Source organism: Meriones unguiculatus, chromosome 1 (genome assembly GCF_030254825.1).
Source record: "Meriones unguiculatus strain TT.TT164.6M chromosome 1, Bangor_MerUng_6.1, whole genome shotgun sequence".
Lineage (NCBI taxonomy): Eukaryota > Metazoa > Chordata > Mammalia > Rodentia > Muridae > Meriones > Meriones unguiculatus.
This window is the reverse complement of record NC_083349.1, coordinates 158939954-158957686: the sequence shown is the minus strand read 5'-3', so window position 1 is coordinate 158957686 and position 17733 is coordinate 158939954. Positions and strand designations below refer to the sequence as shown.

Below are 17733 nucleotides of genomic sequence, written 5' to 3'. Positions count from 1 at the left end.
AACGGGCCAGACGGATCATCTTTCCTGGGTTGGCAGATTATGCAACCCGGCTAAGGGCACGCCGAGCGCGAGGGAGAGGCGAGAGAGAAAAGCTTTTGTCAGCAGCATCTCCACGGGGGCGTCCCCACCCCCACCCTCGCCCCACCGGTCCGCCATCAAGCGTGGCGCACCCCGGCCTGGTCCCGCCTCCCGCCCCGCCCCCGCGCCGCCCGCCCGTCAAGGCCTCGCTTCTGACTTCGACCTTTCGACTCGTTTCCAGCCTCTACTCCCCTTACGAGTCCACCCGCAAAAAGGGTGCCACGGCCCGGACGCGGCAACAAACAGGCTTTTCTTTCTAGCCGGGAGAGATCCAACGTGGCCGAGAGCGCGGCGCCGGAAGCGGAAGTGACGTCACGCGGCCCCCTCCCCCTTCTCTCAGAGCTTTGAGACCTTCTCGGCGTTTGTCCGAGGGCTCTCCCCTCTGGCTCGGTGAGGATTCGGTGAGGGGATGCGGGGCCCGGCACGGGGAGGGAGAGCACTCGGTAGACCTCTGCGGGGAGGCGGGCGGGTCTCTGCTCGAGCTGCCCCGCGTCCTCCTGGGCTCTGCAGCCCTTCCAGGTGCCGCGGCCCGAGTGCGCATCAGGACTCAGCCCTGAGTTGTTTGCGCCCACCTTTCTCTAAAGCCCGTGCAAAGTAACCTTTGTGGAATTGCTCCCCTCTCCCCAGAAAGAATAGACTCTCCGCCATTGGCATCACATTGAGACGCCGCATCTTCCATCCTCGGACCGGGCGATTCTTTCTGCTGCGCCTGAGCTTTGGCTGTAAGGTGGGTGAGGACAGCCTTTTCCTCTTGTTTTTCTTTTTTTCGTGATTGTGGAAAGGAATGTTTCATCCGAAAATACATCTGTTTACATGAGACACATTGCATTCTGATTAAAAAAAAAGTAACTTTGTTACAGACTTCTGCATTTATCTGTCTGTAAATAATAACGTAACGTGTAAACCCTGCACGGGTCTTTGTGTTGAAGAAAAGTAAGGATGCCAAGTTATTCTCATTTGGTGCTGGGGGTGCAACTCAAAAGTCTCCTGATGTTAAGCAGTCTCCTGCTGAGCTACACCCATAGCCCAAATAGTTAGCCATTGTCTGAACGCTGTAGGCCTGTGCCTCCTTGCAGACTTTAAAAAATGGAGGCTTTGTTAGGTTAGTACTGATTGAACTGTTTGCTTTTTCCAAGAAAATAAATAAATAAATAAAAGTAGATTTTATGGTGAACTATTTAAGAGTAAGTTGAGAATTTTAGGCATGATATTTTTACATAATGGGTAATGCATCTTCTGAAAAAATGAGGATATTGACCCACTAAGAACTTAATAGTAAAGTTTCAACCAAGACAACTAAAAACAGTATGTTATCTACTATCTTCTTTGTGTGAAATCATAAGTCTTAATTGTTATCAGATAGGTTTTTGGGTGTTTTTGCATTTAAGATTTCTTCAAACTTTCTTTTTTTTTTTTGTAATAGGAACTGAATCTTGGGCTTTGTGCATTTGGGGTAAGCTCTTTACCACTGAGGTATAAACCCAGACCTCTTTAAAGGCTTTTTAAAATTATTATTAAAAAAAAAAATAGATGTTTATGTTTGAGGTGTTGTTTATGCCCTGGACTGCAGTGCCCTGGGATGCCAGAAAAGGGCATGGGATCGGAGTTGGAGTTAGAGGAGGTTGTGAGCCACCTGGTGTGGTGCTGGGAACTGTATGTCTGGTTCTGGAAGAGCAGTGTGTACTTTTTAAGATCCTTACATTGAAATTTTCAGATGACTTTTAGGGTCTTTGAACCTAGATCAGTCATGCTATCTTTAAGGAGGTGTGTATTTTTCCCCATTTCTATGTATATTTTGATGGTTTGTTTTTGTTGGCATGAATTTCCTCCATTTAAGATTTTTTTCTTTTCTATAGACTAGTTGATTCCTGAATTCTAAATGAATAGCTCTTGCCTAGAATATTTGAGGCCTCAGGTTTTATCCTCAGCACTACAATGTAGGAGGGACGTAGTGGAAAAAAAAAATCCAGCCTAAGCCTGTTCTTATAATACAGAATAAAGTATTACAAATTGATCAGAGCTCTGGAAGTTAATATACTGTACTGAGTTATTGAGTTAATACACTTTTGTCATATGAGAGTACATGAATGTAAAAAGTGTATGTGTATGCTTGTGTAGAAAGACAGAGAGACTGACTCTGAGAGGAGGGGTTGTTGAACCTAGGGTCTTGGACATGATAAATACATGCTGTCACTAAGCTGTATCCTCAGTCTTTTTACTTCCTAAACTACATTTTATTTGTCCACATGAGTGCATGTATATGTGTGTGTGAGGAGGTCAGAGTCCTTTCTTCGTGTAGGTCCCTGGAACGGAACTTCGGGAACCTTAGGTCTTCAGGTTAGGTGGTGGATGCCTTTACACACTGAGTCTGGGGCTGGGGCTGTGGCAGCAGCTGCTGGAGCTGCTTCTTCCTCCCCCTCCCCCAGCACAGTTGTTTCCTATACCTTTTTATTTGAATATATTCATTGTAAAAATAAAGGGTTTTATTATGACATTTTAATGCATTCATAAAATGTATTTTGATCATACTCACTCTCAAGAGAAGTGAGTTCTATCTAAGTTGAGACTAAATGACAGGGTATAGGAATAACCGTGTTGAAAGAGAAGGGCGGAGGAGTTAAGGAGAGCACGGTAAGCAATGACTAATTATATTTGTATAGTGCCAGAGGAGAGCCTCAAGAGTTAATCCCAGGCTTGACGTTTCGCTTTTTTTTTTTTTTTTTTTTGGTGGTGCACAAACTTACCGCAGCAGTTGAATGGTGGAGACGGGCAGGAGGATCTCTGCAAGTTTCAGGTAACTCAAGGCTATATAGCAAGTTGCCATCTAAATAAACAAATGGACTCAGTGTTAACGCTGTTTGCAGAGGACCTTTGTTCGATTTCTACCACCCACATGGCAGCTCACAACCGTCTGTGACTCCATTTCCGGGGAATCCGATGCCCTCTTCTGGCCTCCATGGGCACCAGGCACCCAAGTGGTGCACAGACATACATGCAGGTGAAACACAAGTACATATAAAATAAAATAACCACCAGACAAAACAGGATAGAAAATTCACTTGTGTTAGTTATTAATCTTAGGAAATGTTTGGGTTCCTAAACAGTCAAAACCTTTTAAGAGTAGTTTTTAGACTACTTTGGGTTTTCCCTACCCAAACTAGGACTCAATTTCCCTGGGGGAATGTTCTAGTTCTTCTTACAGGAGGAACCAGTCCTGTGGGACTGCTTACAGATAGCAAATGAGTTGGAGCCACTCCAGGGGTAAGCGACAAGAAGACTCCCCTGCTGGTGTGGCATATCTGAAAATACCCAGGGATGCTTTTTGGCTTGACAGTATTCGTGTTATCTTTTCTTTAATTGTTTTATTAATTTTTATTAATTAGTTTATTCACTTTATATTCGAGCTGTAGCCCCCTCCCCATCCTCTCTCAGTCCCACCATTTCTTCCTCCTCTTCTCCTCTGCCCCTTCATGTTATCTTCCATATTTCCTTTTAAAGGACATAGATTAAAAATTGATGGTGTCAAAAAAAAAAATGAGGGAAAGCCAGGCATAGTGGTAACATACCTGTAAATTAATCCTAGTATTTGGGAGGTGGAGGCAGGAGGATCTTGAATTCTAGGCTAACCTAAGCTATATAGTGAGTTCCAGGTAAGCCTAGGCTACATGAGAACTTGTCTCAGAAAATCCAACCAACAACAATAAAATAATAAGGAATTGTTACCTGTTGCCGTATAGTTGATAAAGTTGTTTATATAATCCTGGTGACAGAGTTTAGTGAAAATACAATCTTAGCTATTGGTAGTATCGGCTAGATATTTGAATGTGAATGTCCTGACATAGTATAAGAGTAAAAACGTGTATTATTTAAATATGAATATTATTATGAGTATTCACAACGATTACTAAAATAGTATTCAATTAGAAACAAGTGGGATATGGTTCAGTTGGCAAAGTGCTTGCCCAGTATGTAAGCAGCCCTAGGTTCCATCTCTAGTCCTGCATAGATTTGACTACAGTGTGTATTAATGTATCATGGAACTCAGTATGTAGAGACAGGAGAATCATTTTACAATAAATTGGGGGGGGAAATCAGTGATACATACCACATACAGATGAATTTTTTTTTTTTTTTTTTTTGTTTTTACTCCTTGGGGCTTGTGAATGTTTAACAAGTACTGTACCCCTGAACTACATGTCTGGCTTACACAGAAAGCCTTCCCCAGTCAAGCCATGGATTCTGACTTTCTTTCTTTTTTTTTTTTTATGGTCCCTACCCCATTTTAAATGTTTATTTATTTACTATGTATACAATGCTCTGTCTTTCATGTACACCTGCATGCCAGAAGAGGGCACCAGATCTCATTATAGATGGTTATGAGCCACCATGTGGTTGCTGGGAATTGAACTCAAGACCTTCAGAAGAGCAGCCAGTGCTCTTAACCTCTGAGCCATCTCTCCAGCCCGGATTCTGACTTTCATAGAAAACACTTGTTTAAAAAATAAAGGGAAGTCAGGCAGCGGTGGTGCATGCTTTTAATCCCAGCACTCGGGAGGCAGAGGCAGGTGGATCTCTGAGTTTAAGGCCAGCCTGGTCTACAGAGTGAATTCCAGTATAGCCAGAGTTATACGGAAACCCTGTTTTAAAAACAAAACAAAAGCAAAGTTAAATAAAATAAAAAGAGAACATGTATAGCCTTATTAATTAGTGCCTAATAAGTTTTAACAAGTTTATTGGTCTAAAATGTCACAGGACTGAGTAGGTTGATGGACACATGTAATTCTGTCACCTGGAAGATTAGGGTGGTAGATATCAGGTTCAAGACCAGCCTGAGCTATGCAGCAGGTAGTAAAGACGGAAGGGGAAAGAGCTAGTGTCGTTGTAATGTGTGTTAAAGAACTTGAGGCATACTGCAGCACTCCTCAGTGTGCTTGCTCGGCTCTTTTACATATATTTGACATTTGTAATAGTAATTAAACAAGTCCATTTACAAAGGAAGTTGCAACTCCTTCCAAAGTGAGGAGAAACAGCTCTTAGTGGACATGGTATCCCTGTCACAGGCCATGTTCATTAATGCTCACATTGAGACACATTCTAAGTGAATAGTGTTGTTACCCAAAGATTAAAATAGAGCTAGGACTGGCAGCTCAGATCTGTAATCATAGCTACTGGGATGTCAGGGTAAGCACATTGAAAATTCAAGGCCATTAAGGGTTATAAAGTGACTTAAAGGCCAGTCTGGTCAACTTAGTGAGTCCTTATTTAAAAATAAGTAAGAAGAGGGTTGGCTCTCTCAGCGGGAGTGTATGGGGCCTTAGGTTCCATTTCTAATACCAGAAATGGTGGTGGTAGCTGAATTAGAAGCTGCACCTGGTAGTGGTAGAACTGGGAGTGTAAGGTCAGTGTGGGTTATATAATGAGGCTGTTTCAAAGGATAGTTAAAGCATGAGATTAATCTCTAGTGTAAGAAAAATGGAAAGGGAATTGAATGCTTGGACGCAGTTATTACAGTATAGTGGAAAATGACTGCAGCTCTTTCATGTAGCTTAGGCTGGCCTTGAAATTCCCTGTCCGTCTGCCTCAGTTTCCCAGTTGTTAAGACTACAGGTATATATGACCACCCCTGGCTTTTTACCTTATTTTTTTTTAATCTCGCTGTTGTTGCTTTTTTGGGTATTGTTTCCATATTTTTCTTAAGGGAGAACATTGTTCTGGATTATATATCTGCTAGAATACCCTTCGTTCTCAGAGTGACTTCCGTTCTTTCTCCTTTTTATAGATTTTTAAGTGTGTGCTTTTGTGTGTGCGCTTGTCTGTCCAGAAGGCTGGAGGAGTTGAAGTTACAGCAGTTCTGAGTTGCCAACATAGGTGCTGGGAATTGAACCCTGATTCTCTGCAAGTGTTCTTAACCATAGGGCCATCTCTGCAGCCCCTTTGTTTTATTTTTAGCTATCACTTCCTGTTAACTTTATTCATCTTGGAAGTATGTGAGACTCCAGACTTACTTTGTGCCATGAATGTATCCCTGTATCTCACTATCTCTTTTGTACTTGGGAGCAATCTCTGTAGCCAGTAGGTTAGTGCCAATTTGTCTTTTGATTAGATACTTGGTTCTAGACAAAGCTCAGATGACCATATGACATTGTCATTTCCAGTGTCTCCTGAGGATTGCAGTCCCTAGAGTCTAAAACCTAGGTAAAAATTTGTGTGGAGTCAGTTTCTTATGTATTCATCTATTCTCCTACTCAAGTTCTGTGGGGAGCCCATGCCACGTAAGTTCTGGTTTAGCCTTCTATAGGATCTGTTTAACAGTGTTTCATTGTTCTGACATGTGTAGGTAGTTGTATCTTGTTTTTTGGGAGGGAGTTTTATCTGTAGCTTAGAATATATCTTCCTGCCTGCTGGCCTACATGCGTACATCACCACACCCATTTGTAGGTTTTTGTTTTTTTGGGGGGTGGGGATGCAGGTGTGTTGCAGGGAAAGTCTCATGTGGCTGAGGCTGTCCTGGAACTCACTGTGCAGTTCAGTTTAGCCTTGAACTTACACTCCTTCCACCTCACCCTCCTAAGTGCTGGTATTCCAGCTACATGCTACCTTTACCTGACTCAGTGGTTACCTCAGTATTGCACCGTTATTCCTTAACAAATAGCATAACAACCACATAACATGTATATTGTTTTAAGATTTTTTTTTTAAGTCAGGGTCTCACATTGCCTAGCCTTGCCTTGAACTTAATATCTAGGAATAATTTTTTTTATTTATTTTTTTGAGTCAGGGTTTCTTTGTGTAGCCCTGGCTGCCCTGGCATTCACTTTATAAACCAGGCTGGTTTATAAAATCAGAGATCTGACAGCCTCTTCCTGCTGAGTGCTGGGATTAGAAGTATATGACGCCACCGTCTGTCTCAGGAATGATCTTGAACTCCTGATCTTTTATTTATACCTCCTAAGTGCTGAGATTACAGGCATGTGCCAGTACCTACCTTATGCTGTGCCCGGGATTGAACCCAGGACTTCATCCATGGTAGGCAATTACTCTATCAACTGAGCTACATTCTTACATCATATCAAGAAGTATATAAATAATACACAAATACTCTGTGCTTTTTATATAAGGAATTTAAACATCTGCATATTTTGGGATCTACAAAGTACCTGGGACCCCAGGGTCCCAGGTGCATCTACTGTGCACTAGAACACAGAATCTTGGGCCAAGGAGATGGCTTAGTGGTTAAAAAGCCCCTCTGGGTTCTGGAGAATGGAGTTTGGATCCACATAAATATTGGGGTGGGGGGTGGCATCCAGTCTGTAATTTTAGCACTTAGGAGGCAGAGATAAAGGATCTGTTAAGTAAGCTGGCTGGCTAGGTTAACAATCTGCAAGCTCTCAAGATGGAGAAATTGAAGACCCTCGATAATCAAATTCAGGCCTCCTTATTAACATATGCACGTGCGCCTGTGCTGGCAGTTCTTGTTTGTCAACTTGACTACCTCTGAAACTAACTAAAATCCAAGCTGTTGGGTATACCTTTGAGGGATGAAAGATCCATCGTTACCTCTGCTGCAGCCTATATAAATGACATGGAGAAAGGAAGCTTTCTTTCTGCCTGCTTGTTCTCACTTTCGCTAGCCAGTCCATTTCTTCATTGGCATTAGCACCTACTTCAGAATTTTGGCATATACTGAAGACTAACTGAGACATTCAGACTTGCGGACTGAACAACTACTGGATTCCTGGACCTTCCATTGGTATATATAGCCATTGTTGGACTAGCTGGACCACAGCCTGTAAGCCACTCTAATAAGTAAATAAAAAAATATATATATATATATTTATTTATTCATTTTATAAGTTCTGTTCCTGTAGAAAATATTGACAGTGTCCCACATGTGAACAGGGATTTATGTATGCAAACCATATACACATACATAAGAAAAACAAGAAATAGAATGCACACAAACACATACACACTCATATGTGGAGTCCAGAGGCCAACTTTAGGTGTTGTTTCTTAGGATCTTGGTTCACTTTTCCTTTGAGACAAGATTTCTTACTGGCCCGGTGCTCATCCATTAGGCTAGATTTGCTGGCTGGGCATCTGCCTGCATCAGCCTTGCCTGCTGAGATTACAAGCCAACATCACCATAACTGGCTCCCCCACTCCCAGCACCCCACACATGGATATGAGTATTAAATTAAGATCCTTCTACTTTAATGACAAGAACTTCACTGACTGGACCATCTTCCCGTCTATATGTACCTTTATTCAAGATATTTTTATTTTTAATTATGTATGTATGTGGAGTCCAGAAGTGGGTATCACATCCTCTGAAGCTGAGTGACACAGGCAGTTGCAAGTTGCCAGATGTGGTGCTGGGAACTGAATTCAGTTCAGGTCCCACCAAGAGCAGTAGACATTTTTAGTGACTGAGTTGTCTCTTTAGGCCCCATGTGTGTCCTTTTTTTTTTTTTTTTGTTTTTCGAGACAGGGTTTGGAGACAGGATAGTGGCTGTCCTGCACTCACTTTGTACACCAGGGCACATGTAGGCAGAATGCTGTATAAATAAATAAATCTAAAAGAAAAAAATCTTAAAACAATCTCTCTGTGTATGGTATGTGTTTATATGAGGTGTGTGTATATGAATGTGCAGTCAGGGCAACCTCAGATAGGAGCCCTTGCCTTCTACCTTGTTTTGAGGCAGAGTCTGTTTTTCCTTTATGTCTGCCACACTTTCTGCCATTTCTGGGCTGCTTCTCTTTATTTCCTACCTCCTTGTAGGCACCCTGGTTTACAGATATCTCTGCTACTGCTGCTGCTTCTGGGTTTTGTATGATTTCTGGGACTATGAACTGAGGTCTTCATGCTTGCCAGGTGAATGCTTTGTCTACTCCTTAGCCCTCAGCACTGGGATGATTTTCAATAAAAAGAAGTCTTCAGAGTTCAGTGGGACCAGAGACGTTCATGTTTATCTCTTTGCTCTCCTTTCGGGTGGTGATTTCATGCAGGCTCATTTGTGAAGTGGGTCTTGTCCTAAGTATGGGAACAATGCAACTGAAACAGTGTTGACGTAATCTATCACAAGCTCTTGCCAAAAGTTCTTGCAGTTTACTTGTGCTCACTGGAATCAACAGATTTTAGGGTTTTGTGATTTTTTTTTCTTCTTTTTTTGTGGGAAGATTGGGTCTCATGTAGTCCAGACCAGGCTTGAACATGGATGTTAACCTTGAGCCCCTGGCCCTCCTGCCTCTGCCTTCATGGTGTTGAACCTACAGGCATATGCTTCTACCCTTGGGTGTTTGTAGTGGTAGGGTAGGGCACAGGTTTATGCATGCTAGTCAAGCGTGCTACCCAGTGAATCCTATCAACAGCCCATTCAGTGTCTTTCTGCCACAGGGTCTTGGTATGACTGTCAGGCTGTCATTCTTGTGCCTGAGATTACAAATGTACACTACTGCCACAGCCAGCTTCAGGGCAGTGTTTCTGTAGTATTCCTTTTTTACTTTTTAAAGATTTATTTATTATGTATACAGTGTTCTGCCTGCATGTACACCTGTATACCAGAAGAGGGCACCAGATATTATAGATGGTTGTGAGCCACCATGTGGTTGCTGGAAATTGAACTCGGGACCTTTGGAAGAGCAGCCAGTGCTCTCAACCTCTGAGCCATATCTCCAGTCCTCTGTACTATTCTTATTTGATGACAGATTGTTGTTGCATGCCCAAACATACGGTTGGTGGGTCGAGTGACTTACTAATTTTAGGAAATTCCAGCCATTTGGTATATTGCTCTCTTATAGTTACACAGCGTTTATCATGTGCCAGGGCCAGGATGTTCCTCCTTTTGAGAGTAGCGTTATCCAGAAAGTAGCACAGCTTTGGTTCATGTTATCTGAAAACTGTACATTGAGTTTCCTCATGGCCCTTGTTAGGGACTTTTAACAGCCACTCTCCTGCTTTTATTCTGTGTGTATGCATATATTTTGTGTATGTATAGGTCAAAGGCTGTCCATTCATTCTCCTCTGGCCTCAGCATGTACACATGTATTTGCATACAGCCACATACACATATTTATACCTACACCTGCCACTGGCTGTCTTCCTTGTTAGTTACGGTCAGTGGTTTCGGTGGCTGTATTGCACAGACTGGTGTACAACACCGCCTGTGCTTGTGGCTCGCAGTTCTTTTGTGTGTGGGTATTGGCTCCTGTGTAGTAGATTCTCCCCAGGGTTTGTACTAGCTGTGAGTCTAGTGATAGCACCAAGTGCTTTTGAAAGTTCGTTAGAAAAATGAGCTCCCTACTTCCAGTTCACTCCCTAGAAAGGGTTTTCAAGGAGGTCGAAGGTTGTCTCCTTAGCAACCAGTGGGTGTAATGCTTCCCTGGTCAAGGAAGCTCAGGGTGTGGTGGAAGTTGAAGAGAGTGGCGTTCATTTGAGCCCAAAGAGATCCCTCCATCTCACCTTTCCCACTCTTATTCTTCACTAAGTTCATTGTGTAGATTTTTGAAAATTAAATTTTGTGTTTTATTTGCATGGGTGTTTTGCCTGCATGCATGTCTGTGCACCATGTATATGGTGTGCTTTCCGAGGCCAGAAGAGAGTGTCAGATTCTTTGGATTTATAATTACAGATGGTTGTGAGATGCCGTGGATGCTAAGAGTCAAACCTGGAGCCTCCTGAAGAGCAGTAAATACTGTTAACTCTGAGGCATCTCTGGCCCCTGAGTTGCCTAGTTTATTGTATGCTTTTATTGTATTTTTTTTGCAGTACCGAATGAAGTCCTCTGCCTGAGGAATGCTAGGCACGTGTTCTGCCAGTGAGCTCTACCTGTAGCCTATTTTGTTTTTTGTGTAGTAGGGTCTCTCAGTTTTCCTCTTGCTGGCCTCAAAGTCAGTCTTTGCTCCTCGGCCTCCATACACAATTTGTATTGTAAGTTATCTTTTTAAAAAGATGGTGTCTCATATAGCCCAGACTGGTTTTGAGCTCAGCATGTAGCTGAGGATGGCCTTGAATTTATGATCCTCCTTCTACCTCTGGAGTGCTAGGATTAGAGGCTGTGTAACCATACCTGGTTCATGTGGTGCCGGAAGTGCAGTTCAGGGTGCTGGGCATTCTATGCAGGTAGTACTAACTGTAGTACATAGTAAAACCTGCATAGTAAATTAAAAAAAATTATGTATTTTATGTGTACTGATTTACCAATGTCCGTGAACCATATGTGTGGTGCCTGTGGAAACCATAAAATGGCATTTGATCTTCTAATCCTGGAGTTACAGATCCAGTAGTTAGCTACTATGTGGGTGCTAACTACCCCAGTCCTCTGGAAGAGCAGACAGTGCTCTTACCCTTATATTGTAATATCATAAGGGTAAAACTTCGTATTTTCTAATGCTGCAGTATCACTTAGCCGAGTCAGCCAGATACACTAGTGTGATAAAAATGGTCTATGTCTCAAATTCTCCTCATTGCCAGGGCTGATAGTGACCTTTTGATACCAGTTAAATCCTTCCATGACTTTTGCATATGTATTCCACCCAGACTTTCAGGAATAACCCCTATGTTTTGTCAGTGACAGAAACCTGAGAGAACTGTGCAACACTATTCTCTATGAAAGATGAATTTAGGCCTATTTTTCAGAAGTCTGTGATCTCTTCACCTCATGGCTTTAGGCCTTAGGTGAGGCTGAGCATCAAGATGCAAAAGCATGCAGTAAAGGAGGTTGTATATCTTTTGGCAGCCAGAACTGAAAAACAAAAACCATGGGAAGGGGCAAGGGACAAGATATACCCTTCAAAGGCAGTCCCCAGTGGCCTACTCCCAACAGGGGAATGAGTCTTAGGGGATCACTCTGACATAGCCGAAAAACTTACACTGGAGAAACACATGAACTAAAGATTTAGTCACAGGTGCCAGAGAGAAACACATATAGTAAAACACAGGGAATCACACAGAACAAAGGAACTGTACCAAACCAGTGGAGAGCTGAAAGTGAAAGCCTATAAAAAGGCTCATGTCTCTCACTAAGGCCCTGTGATGGTTTATACTGATTTCCCATTTGATAGTACTTGGAATTGTCCAGGAAAGGAGCCTGTGGGCATACATGGGAGAATTATCTAGGTCAGGCTAATAGAGGTGGGTGGCACCCAAAATATAGATAGCAGGAGTTTATAGACTGGGTCTTGGACAGGGATGAAAGAACTGAGCTTCAGTATTCATTGACTTCTGCTTCCTGACTGCAGATTCAGTGTGACCAGCTGCTTCCAGCTCCTACATTATGACTTCACCACTGCAGACCGTTTGTTCCCTAGAACTGTAAGCCAGATAAGCTCTGCCTTCCTTAGGTTACTATGGTCAGAGTATTTTATCACAGCAACAGACTATTAAGATATCTGTCAGGCTGTGAGTACATCAGCTTGATGAACCATTGATGAGGTTAGAGCCTTTTTGAGCCCATCAGTTTAAAACCCCACTTCTGAACATGCTTGTATTAGGAGTCATGCTTCTGACATGAGCACATTAAAAGACTCTGAGGGCTGGAGAGATCTCGGGGGTTAAGAGCACTGGCTGCTCTTCCAAATGTCCTGAGTTCAATTCCCAGCAACCACCTGGTGCTCATAACCATCTATAATGAGATCTGGTGCCCTCTTCTGGCACCAGAACACTATGTAATAAATGGATTAAAAAACAAAAAGACTATCTGGGAACTGGGAAGGTAGCTGCACAAGCAGGAGAATGTGGGTGGGTTTGGCTCCCTATCGGCTGGGATGCAGAGACAGTTAGACCCCTGAAGCCTACTGACCTGCCGTTCTAGTCTAAACAGAAACCCCAAAGTTCACTAAAGAGACTGTCTCAAAAAATAAGAGCCATAGAGGACGACACCAAACATGAATTTCTGGTTTCCACGTATGCCTGCACAGATGAATACAACTGCATACACAAGTAAAAAAAGACTTGCAAAATTAACTTTTTAAAGTTTATTTACTTTGTGAGTGTGTACTGAGGTATGCTTATGCCATGACATACACATTGAGGCCAAAGGACAGTTTGGAGATCTGTGAATCAAACTCAGATTGTTAGACTTTATGGCGTCCACTTTTATCCAGTGAGCCATTTCATAAACCCAAAACAACAATAACAACAACGAAACAACAATAAATAAAAAACTTCAGCAAACTAAAAGAAAACAAAACATTCCATTGAAAAAAGCTGAGACAGAATTGCTGTAAGTTAGAGACCAGTTTGGGCTAGGAAGTAAGAAGATTGTGGATATTGTGGGAAAGTATTCAGCCAGCATGCATGAGCCCACCTATCCGAGCATTGGCTGAAAAGCAAACAATTAACTGCTGCTGCTGGCATTTAAGGCAACATTTCTTTAGCGTTGCCGTCACCCACAGATAACCATGTGACTCATGGGGGTTTACTTGATACCTTCCCCACTGTAAGAGGCACTGCTGCTTCCTGTATCTGAGACCCCAGCCCGGGTTGACAAGCCACCAGAAGGACAGGGTTCGAGGGGTAATCGTAGTGGGCTCTATCTGTCCTTGTGGTCTAAATGTGATCTTTAGACATTAGTTACTCCAGCATTTGGGATTCATAGGGATTTTGTGTCAGTGAATTTGGTTGGTGAATAATGAGCTATGGGACTTTCAGGGTTCATTGAAATGTCCCTGTGTAGAGCACTAGCTTGGCTGTTGTTCTATTGGCTTTGTGAAATCTTGTAATTATTTGTGGGGAGAGCGCATATGCCACAGTGTGTACGTGGAGGTCAGAGGAGAAGTTTCAGCATGGGACCTGGCAATAGATAGGACTCGGGTTATCAGGGTTAGCAATATGAACCTTTGCCTGCCCAGCCATCTCACCGGCCATTTATTATTTAGAAGGTGTGGCATAATGCTTGCTAGGCAAGGGCTCTAATATTGAGCTACATCCTTAGCCCTTTTGACTTTTTGAGACAGGATCCTACTAACATGCCCAGACTGGCCTTGAACTCATTCTGTAGCTTTGAACTTTAGGTCCTATCTTTTTATTTCAGCTTCCCCAGTAATCTTGGATTACAGGTCTAGTGTTTTAAAAAGTTACAAACTATTGCTATTTAGTCCAGGCTGACTTTGAAGTATTCTTGTTTCTGTCTTGAAAGTGTTGGGATTACAAAACCTCCCCCATCACACTTGACTTCCATGGGTCTTTACACTGTATATTGCAATATAACAACAACAACAAAAAGCAAAACAAAGGAAATTTGTTGGAGAAGTGAAAATAAGCTTGAAAATGAAAAAGCCAACCCCTGGCTGGGCATGCAGCTTTAGTGGTTGAGCATCTGCCTGTTGTGCTGTTGTGCTAGGTTCTGTCCTCAGCATCACAAAAAGAAGGACTTGGATGACACATGGTAACACTCTATTCAGAAAGTAGAGGCAGGATTGTGAGTTCAAAGCCAACCAAGTCTTCCTGTTATGATCAGGGTAGATAAAGAGAAGAAGAAAAAGATGAAAATTGACACTTTCAGGGGTGGGGCACCTAACATTCTTTATTTTAGAAGGTATACCATACTAAAGAATCTGGTGGATTCTGACCTGTATGAAGAAGAAAGGGTATTTATGTGTGATTCTACTATTTTCCAACCAAGACTCTAGTACTTGAAATGTGCTCTGAGTGTGTGTGTGTGTGTGTGTGTGTGTGTGTGTGTGTGTATGTGTGTATGTATAGAGGCCAGAGGAAAATGTTCAGTGTCTTCTGCAATTACTCTTTACCTTATTATTTTTTAAAGATTTAGTTTTATTGTTACTGTGTTTTTGTCTCCCATGTGTGTATGGGTACCCTCAGAGGCCAAAAGATTTCTCTGGAGCTGAAGTTAACAAGTGGTTGCTGGATGTGGAGTCCAGGAATTGAACTCAGGGCCTCTGCAAGTGCTCTTAATTGCTCAGGCATCTCTCTAGCCCTCATCCATCTTATGTTTTGGGACAGGATCTCTTGTTTAACCCAGAGCTCTCTAATTTGATGAGACTGGCCAGTGATCTTCCTATCTTTGCCTCATGTCCAGATTTTTGTGTGGGTACTGATGTTAGAACCCAGGTTCTCATGCTTTCATGGCAAGTGCTTTACTGGCTGAACTATCTCTTCAGTGTTTTTTGTTTTGTTTTTAAGAAAATTTAAATTATTCTGATTTTATATGAATGGGTGGTTTACCTGCATGTGTGTGCACTGTTATGTCTGGTGTCCTCAGAGAGTGTTGGATCCCCTGGAGTTACAGATACACCGTGTGAAATGCCATGTGGGTGCTGGGAATTGAACCCAGGTCCTCTGGAAGAGCAGCCGAGTGCCCTTAAGACAGGGAGCCATCCCTCCTGCCAATTCTTGTGCTAATCTCTGGGTCAAGGATGATACAGCCAATGTTGGATTTCTTTTTGTGTTGCCATCTTGTCCCAAACCAGTTTGCAGTTTTGTGCTTCCTGTGTGTGCATATGCAGGATTCTTCTCACCCGCTTGACTTTCCCTGTAGCAATTATGAAGTAATATATCGGTTCTTTTGTTATGATTATATTTCCCCATAGGACTTCTAGATCTTTACAGAACAGGATATTTTCTGTGTCCTTCCCTGCTCTGCTCATGCCTACCACAAGAATAGGACTTCCTAATAATTTGCTGAAAGAATTAAAGAATAAGCCAGACCTGAAATAAACTTCCAGTACCTACAGTAAATGAAATAGAAGAGGTAAGATTATTTGTAATAATGTTTTTATTTTAACCCCTATATTGAAAATACCATTTTAGTTCTTAATAAAAAAATTCAGATGCTTACATTCTTTCCAGACATATTTGATTTATGTTTATAATAAATTGAGATTAGTAGTTTTGAAAGATTGACAAGCTAGGCTGTAGATTAATGGTAGAGTGTGTTTTTAGCTTGAGGCCCTGGGAACAGTTCAGTTACACAGGGCTGGGGATGTAGCCTCATGGTAGAGTGCTTGTCTAGCGTACGCAAAGCCCTGAGTTCTATCCCCAGCACCACATAAACCAGACATGGTGGAACACATCTGTAATCCTAGTAGTTGTGAAATAGAAGTAGAAGGATCAGAAGTTCAAAGTCATCCTCAGCTACATGGTGAGTTTGAGGCCAGCTCTTTTATCACAGTGTATGAGATACTATTCTTAAAAAAAATGAGAAAAGAAAAAGTAAAGTAGCTTCAGTAGACAAGCCATTCCAAACTTGGCGGAGGGGGTTTGCTTTTTTGTTTTGTTTGATTTTTTTTTAAGAAAGGTCTTTATGCAGGTGAGGCTCTAACTTAAAGTCTTCTTGCCTTAGCCTCTTAAGTGCTAATGTTATAAGTGTGTACCATCGGGCCCTGTGCCAAATACACTTGAGAGTTGTCAGATAATGGCCATGTTGATTTTTAAAAATATTTTAGTTTTTAAAATTAAGTCAAATATGTACATACAATGTTGTTTACATATGGGACTAGTGACGACTGAATAGTGGGAGGGTGGGTCCATGTCTTCTTTAGTTAGGGAGCTGTAGCAGTCATAGAAAGTCAAGTTTTCTGAACAAACTCAGTGTCATCAAGTCTCAGTTCATTTCCAAACTGGGTAATACTAGATTGGTTACTAGTGCTGCCTGAATATGGGTGTTTCAGCATGGGCAATGTTACCTAATTTGTAGAATGGTTATGATAACGTGAGCTTATATAGGTATAGGCCCTAGCACAAGTTCTGATAAAACTAGCAAATGTTAATTGGTGTTCGTACAGCTATTGTTAGTGAGTAGATGTTTGCTGGTGGGTTTCACATGTATTATCTGCAGAGCGTGAGCACTACTGTGTGATGTTTGCTGACTGATGTTCGATGTTGATTAATGATTGATGTGAACAGGACTCCATATAACCCTGTATAAAGAGGAATGGAGATTGCCTCTGTCCACTTAGATTCATAAGCTGTCCTGAAGTGATCTTGGCATCAGGGAAGGGAGTGTTCAGGCACATTTCACCGTCAGCATCACGGGATGGCAGCCATTGATTTGTCCCATGGTAAGTCCTTGTTGAAGCTCTTTTTCAGATTGTTTTAGGTCTCTCCTACACAGCAAAGTCCAGTGGGCAGGGCCTCAGTAGTCTTGTCTGTTCATTTACAAAATGCTGAAGTGGGCCACATAATAGTGCTCTGTGATTTAGGGCCCAGTGTGTGTGCTTTCCGAAGAGATGATGTGTAATTGTCGTGAGTTCTGTCACCTGGGGCAATTTAGAGTCCTGTGTTTTTTGTTTATTTACTATTTATTGTGTGCGTGTGTTTGTATGAGTGTGGGTAAATGTGGAAGTCAGAGGACATTTTTGAGCTCAGTTCTTTCCTTCCATTGTGGGATTCTGGGGTCAAACTCGGCATCAGTCTGAGCACTTGCATTGACCTGATGCCCTACCACCCCCAGAGTCAATGTTTTTCACACCTTAAGTTCCATTATCTGTAAAGTGAGACCACTCCCTTCCTCAGTGGGCAGCACAGTTCCTATCCTGCTTCCGGCTCCCCCGGAGGCGCAAGTGCTGTGGCATTTCTGGATAGGAACATGCATTTATATGGTTTGATGAATGTACAGATGATGGGGGATGTCACACTAGCGTAGGATGACTTCATGACATGTGAATGTTGGGATTCCAGGCAGCTCTGAGATTTGA

The 17733-nt window shown here is 42.3% G+C and overlaps 1 protein-coding gene across 10 annotated transcripts in view; it reads left to right on the top strand.

Moving 5' to 3' along the window:
* The first annotated feature begins 330 nt into the window (after positions 1–330).
* Znf561 (zinc finger protein 561) overlaps positions 331–17733 on the top strand; it is a 30147-nt gene continuing 12744 nt past the window's right edge. Inside the window, exons 1-6 of one of the 10 annotated variants that reach the window (XM_060369867.1) lie at positions 331–468; positions 706–805; positions 1502–1531; positions 2831–2872; positions 15628–15788; positions 16943–17097. In XM_060369867.1, coding sequence (XP_060225850.1) covers positions 17073–17097 — 25 coding nt within the window. In that variant the 5' untranslated portion in view covers positions 331–468; positions 706–805; positions 1502–1531; ... (1 more) ...; positions 15628–15788; positions 16943–17072. Of the gene's footprint in view, positions 480–705; positions 806–1501; positions 1532–2827; positions 2873–15627; positions 15789–16942; positions 17098–17733 lie in introns of all 10 variants that reach the window. The other 9 variants (XM_021652479.2, XM_060369870.1, XM_021652482.2 and 6 more) reach the window with 9 other exon arrangements.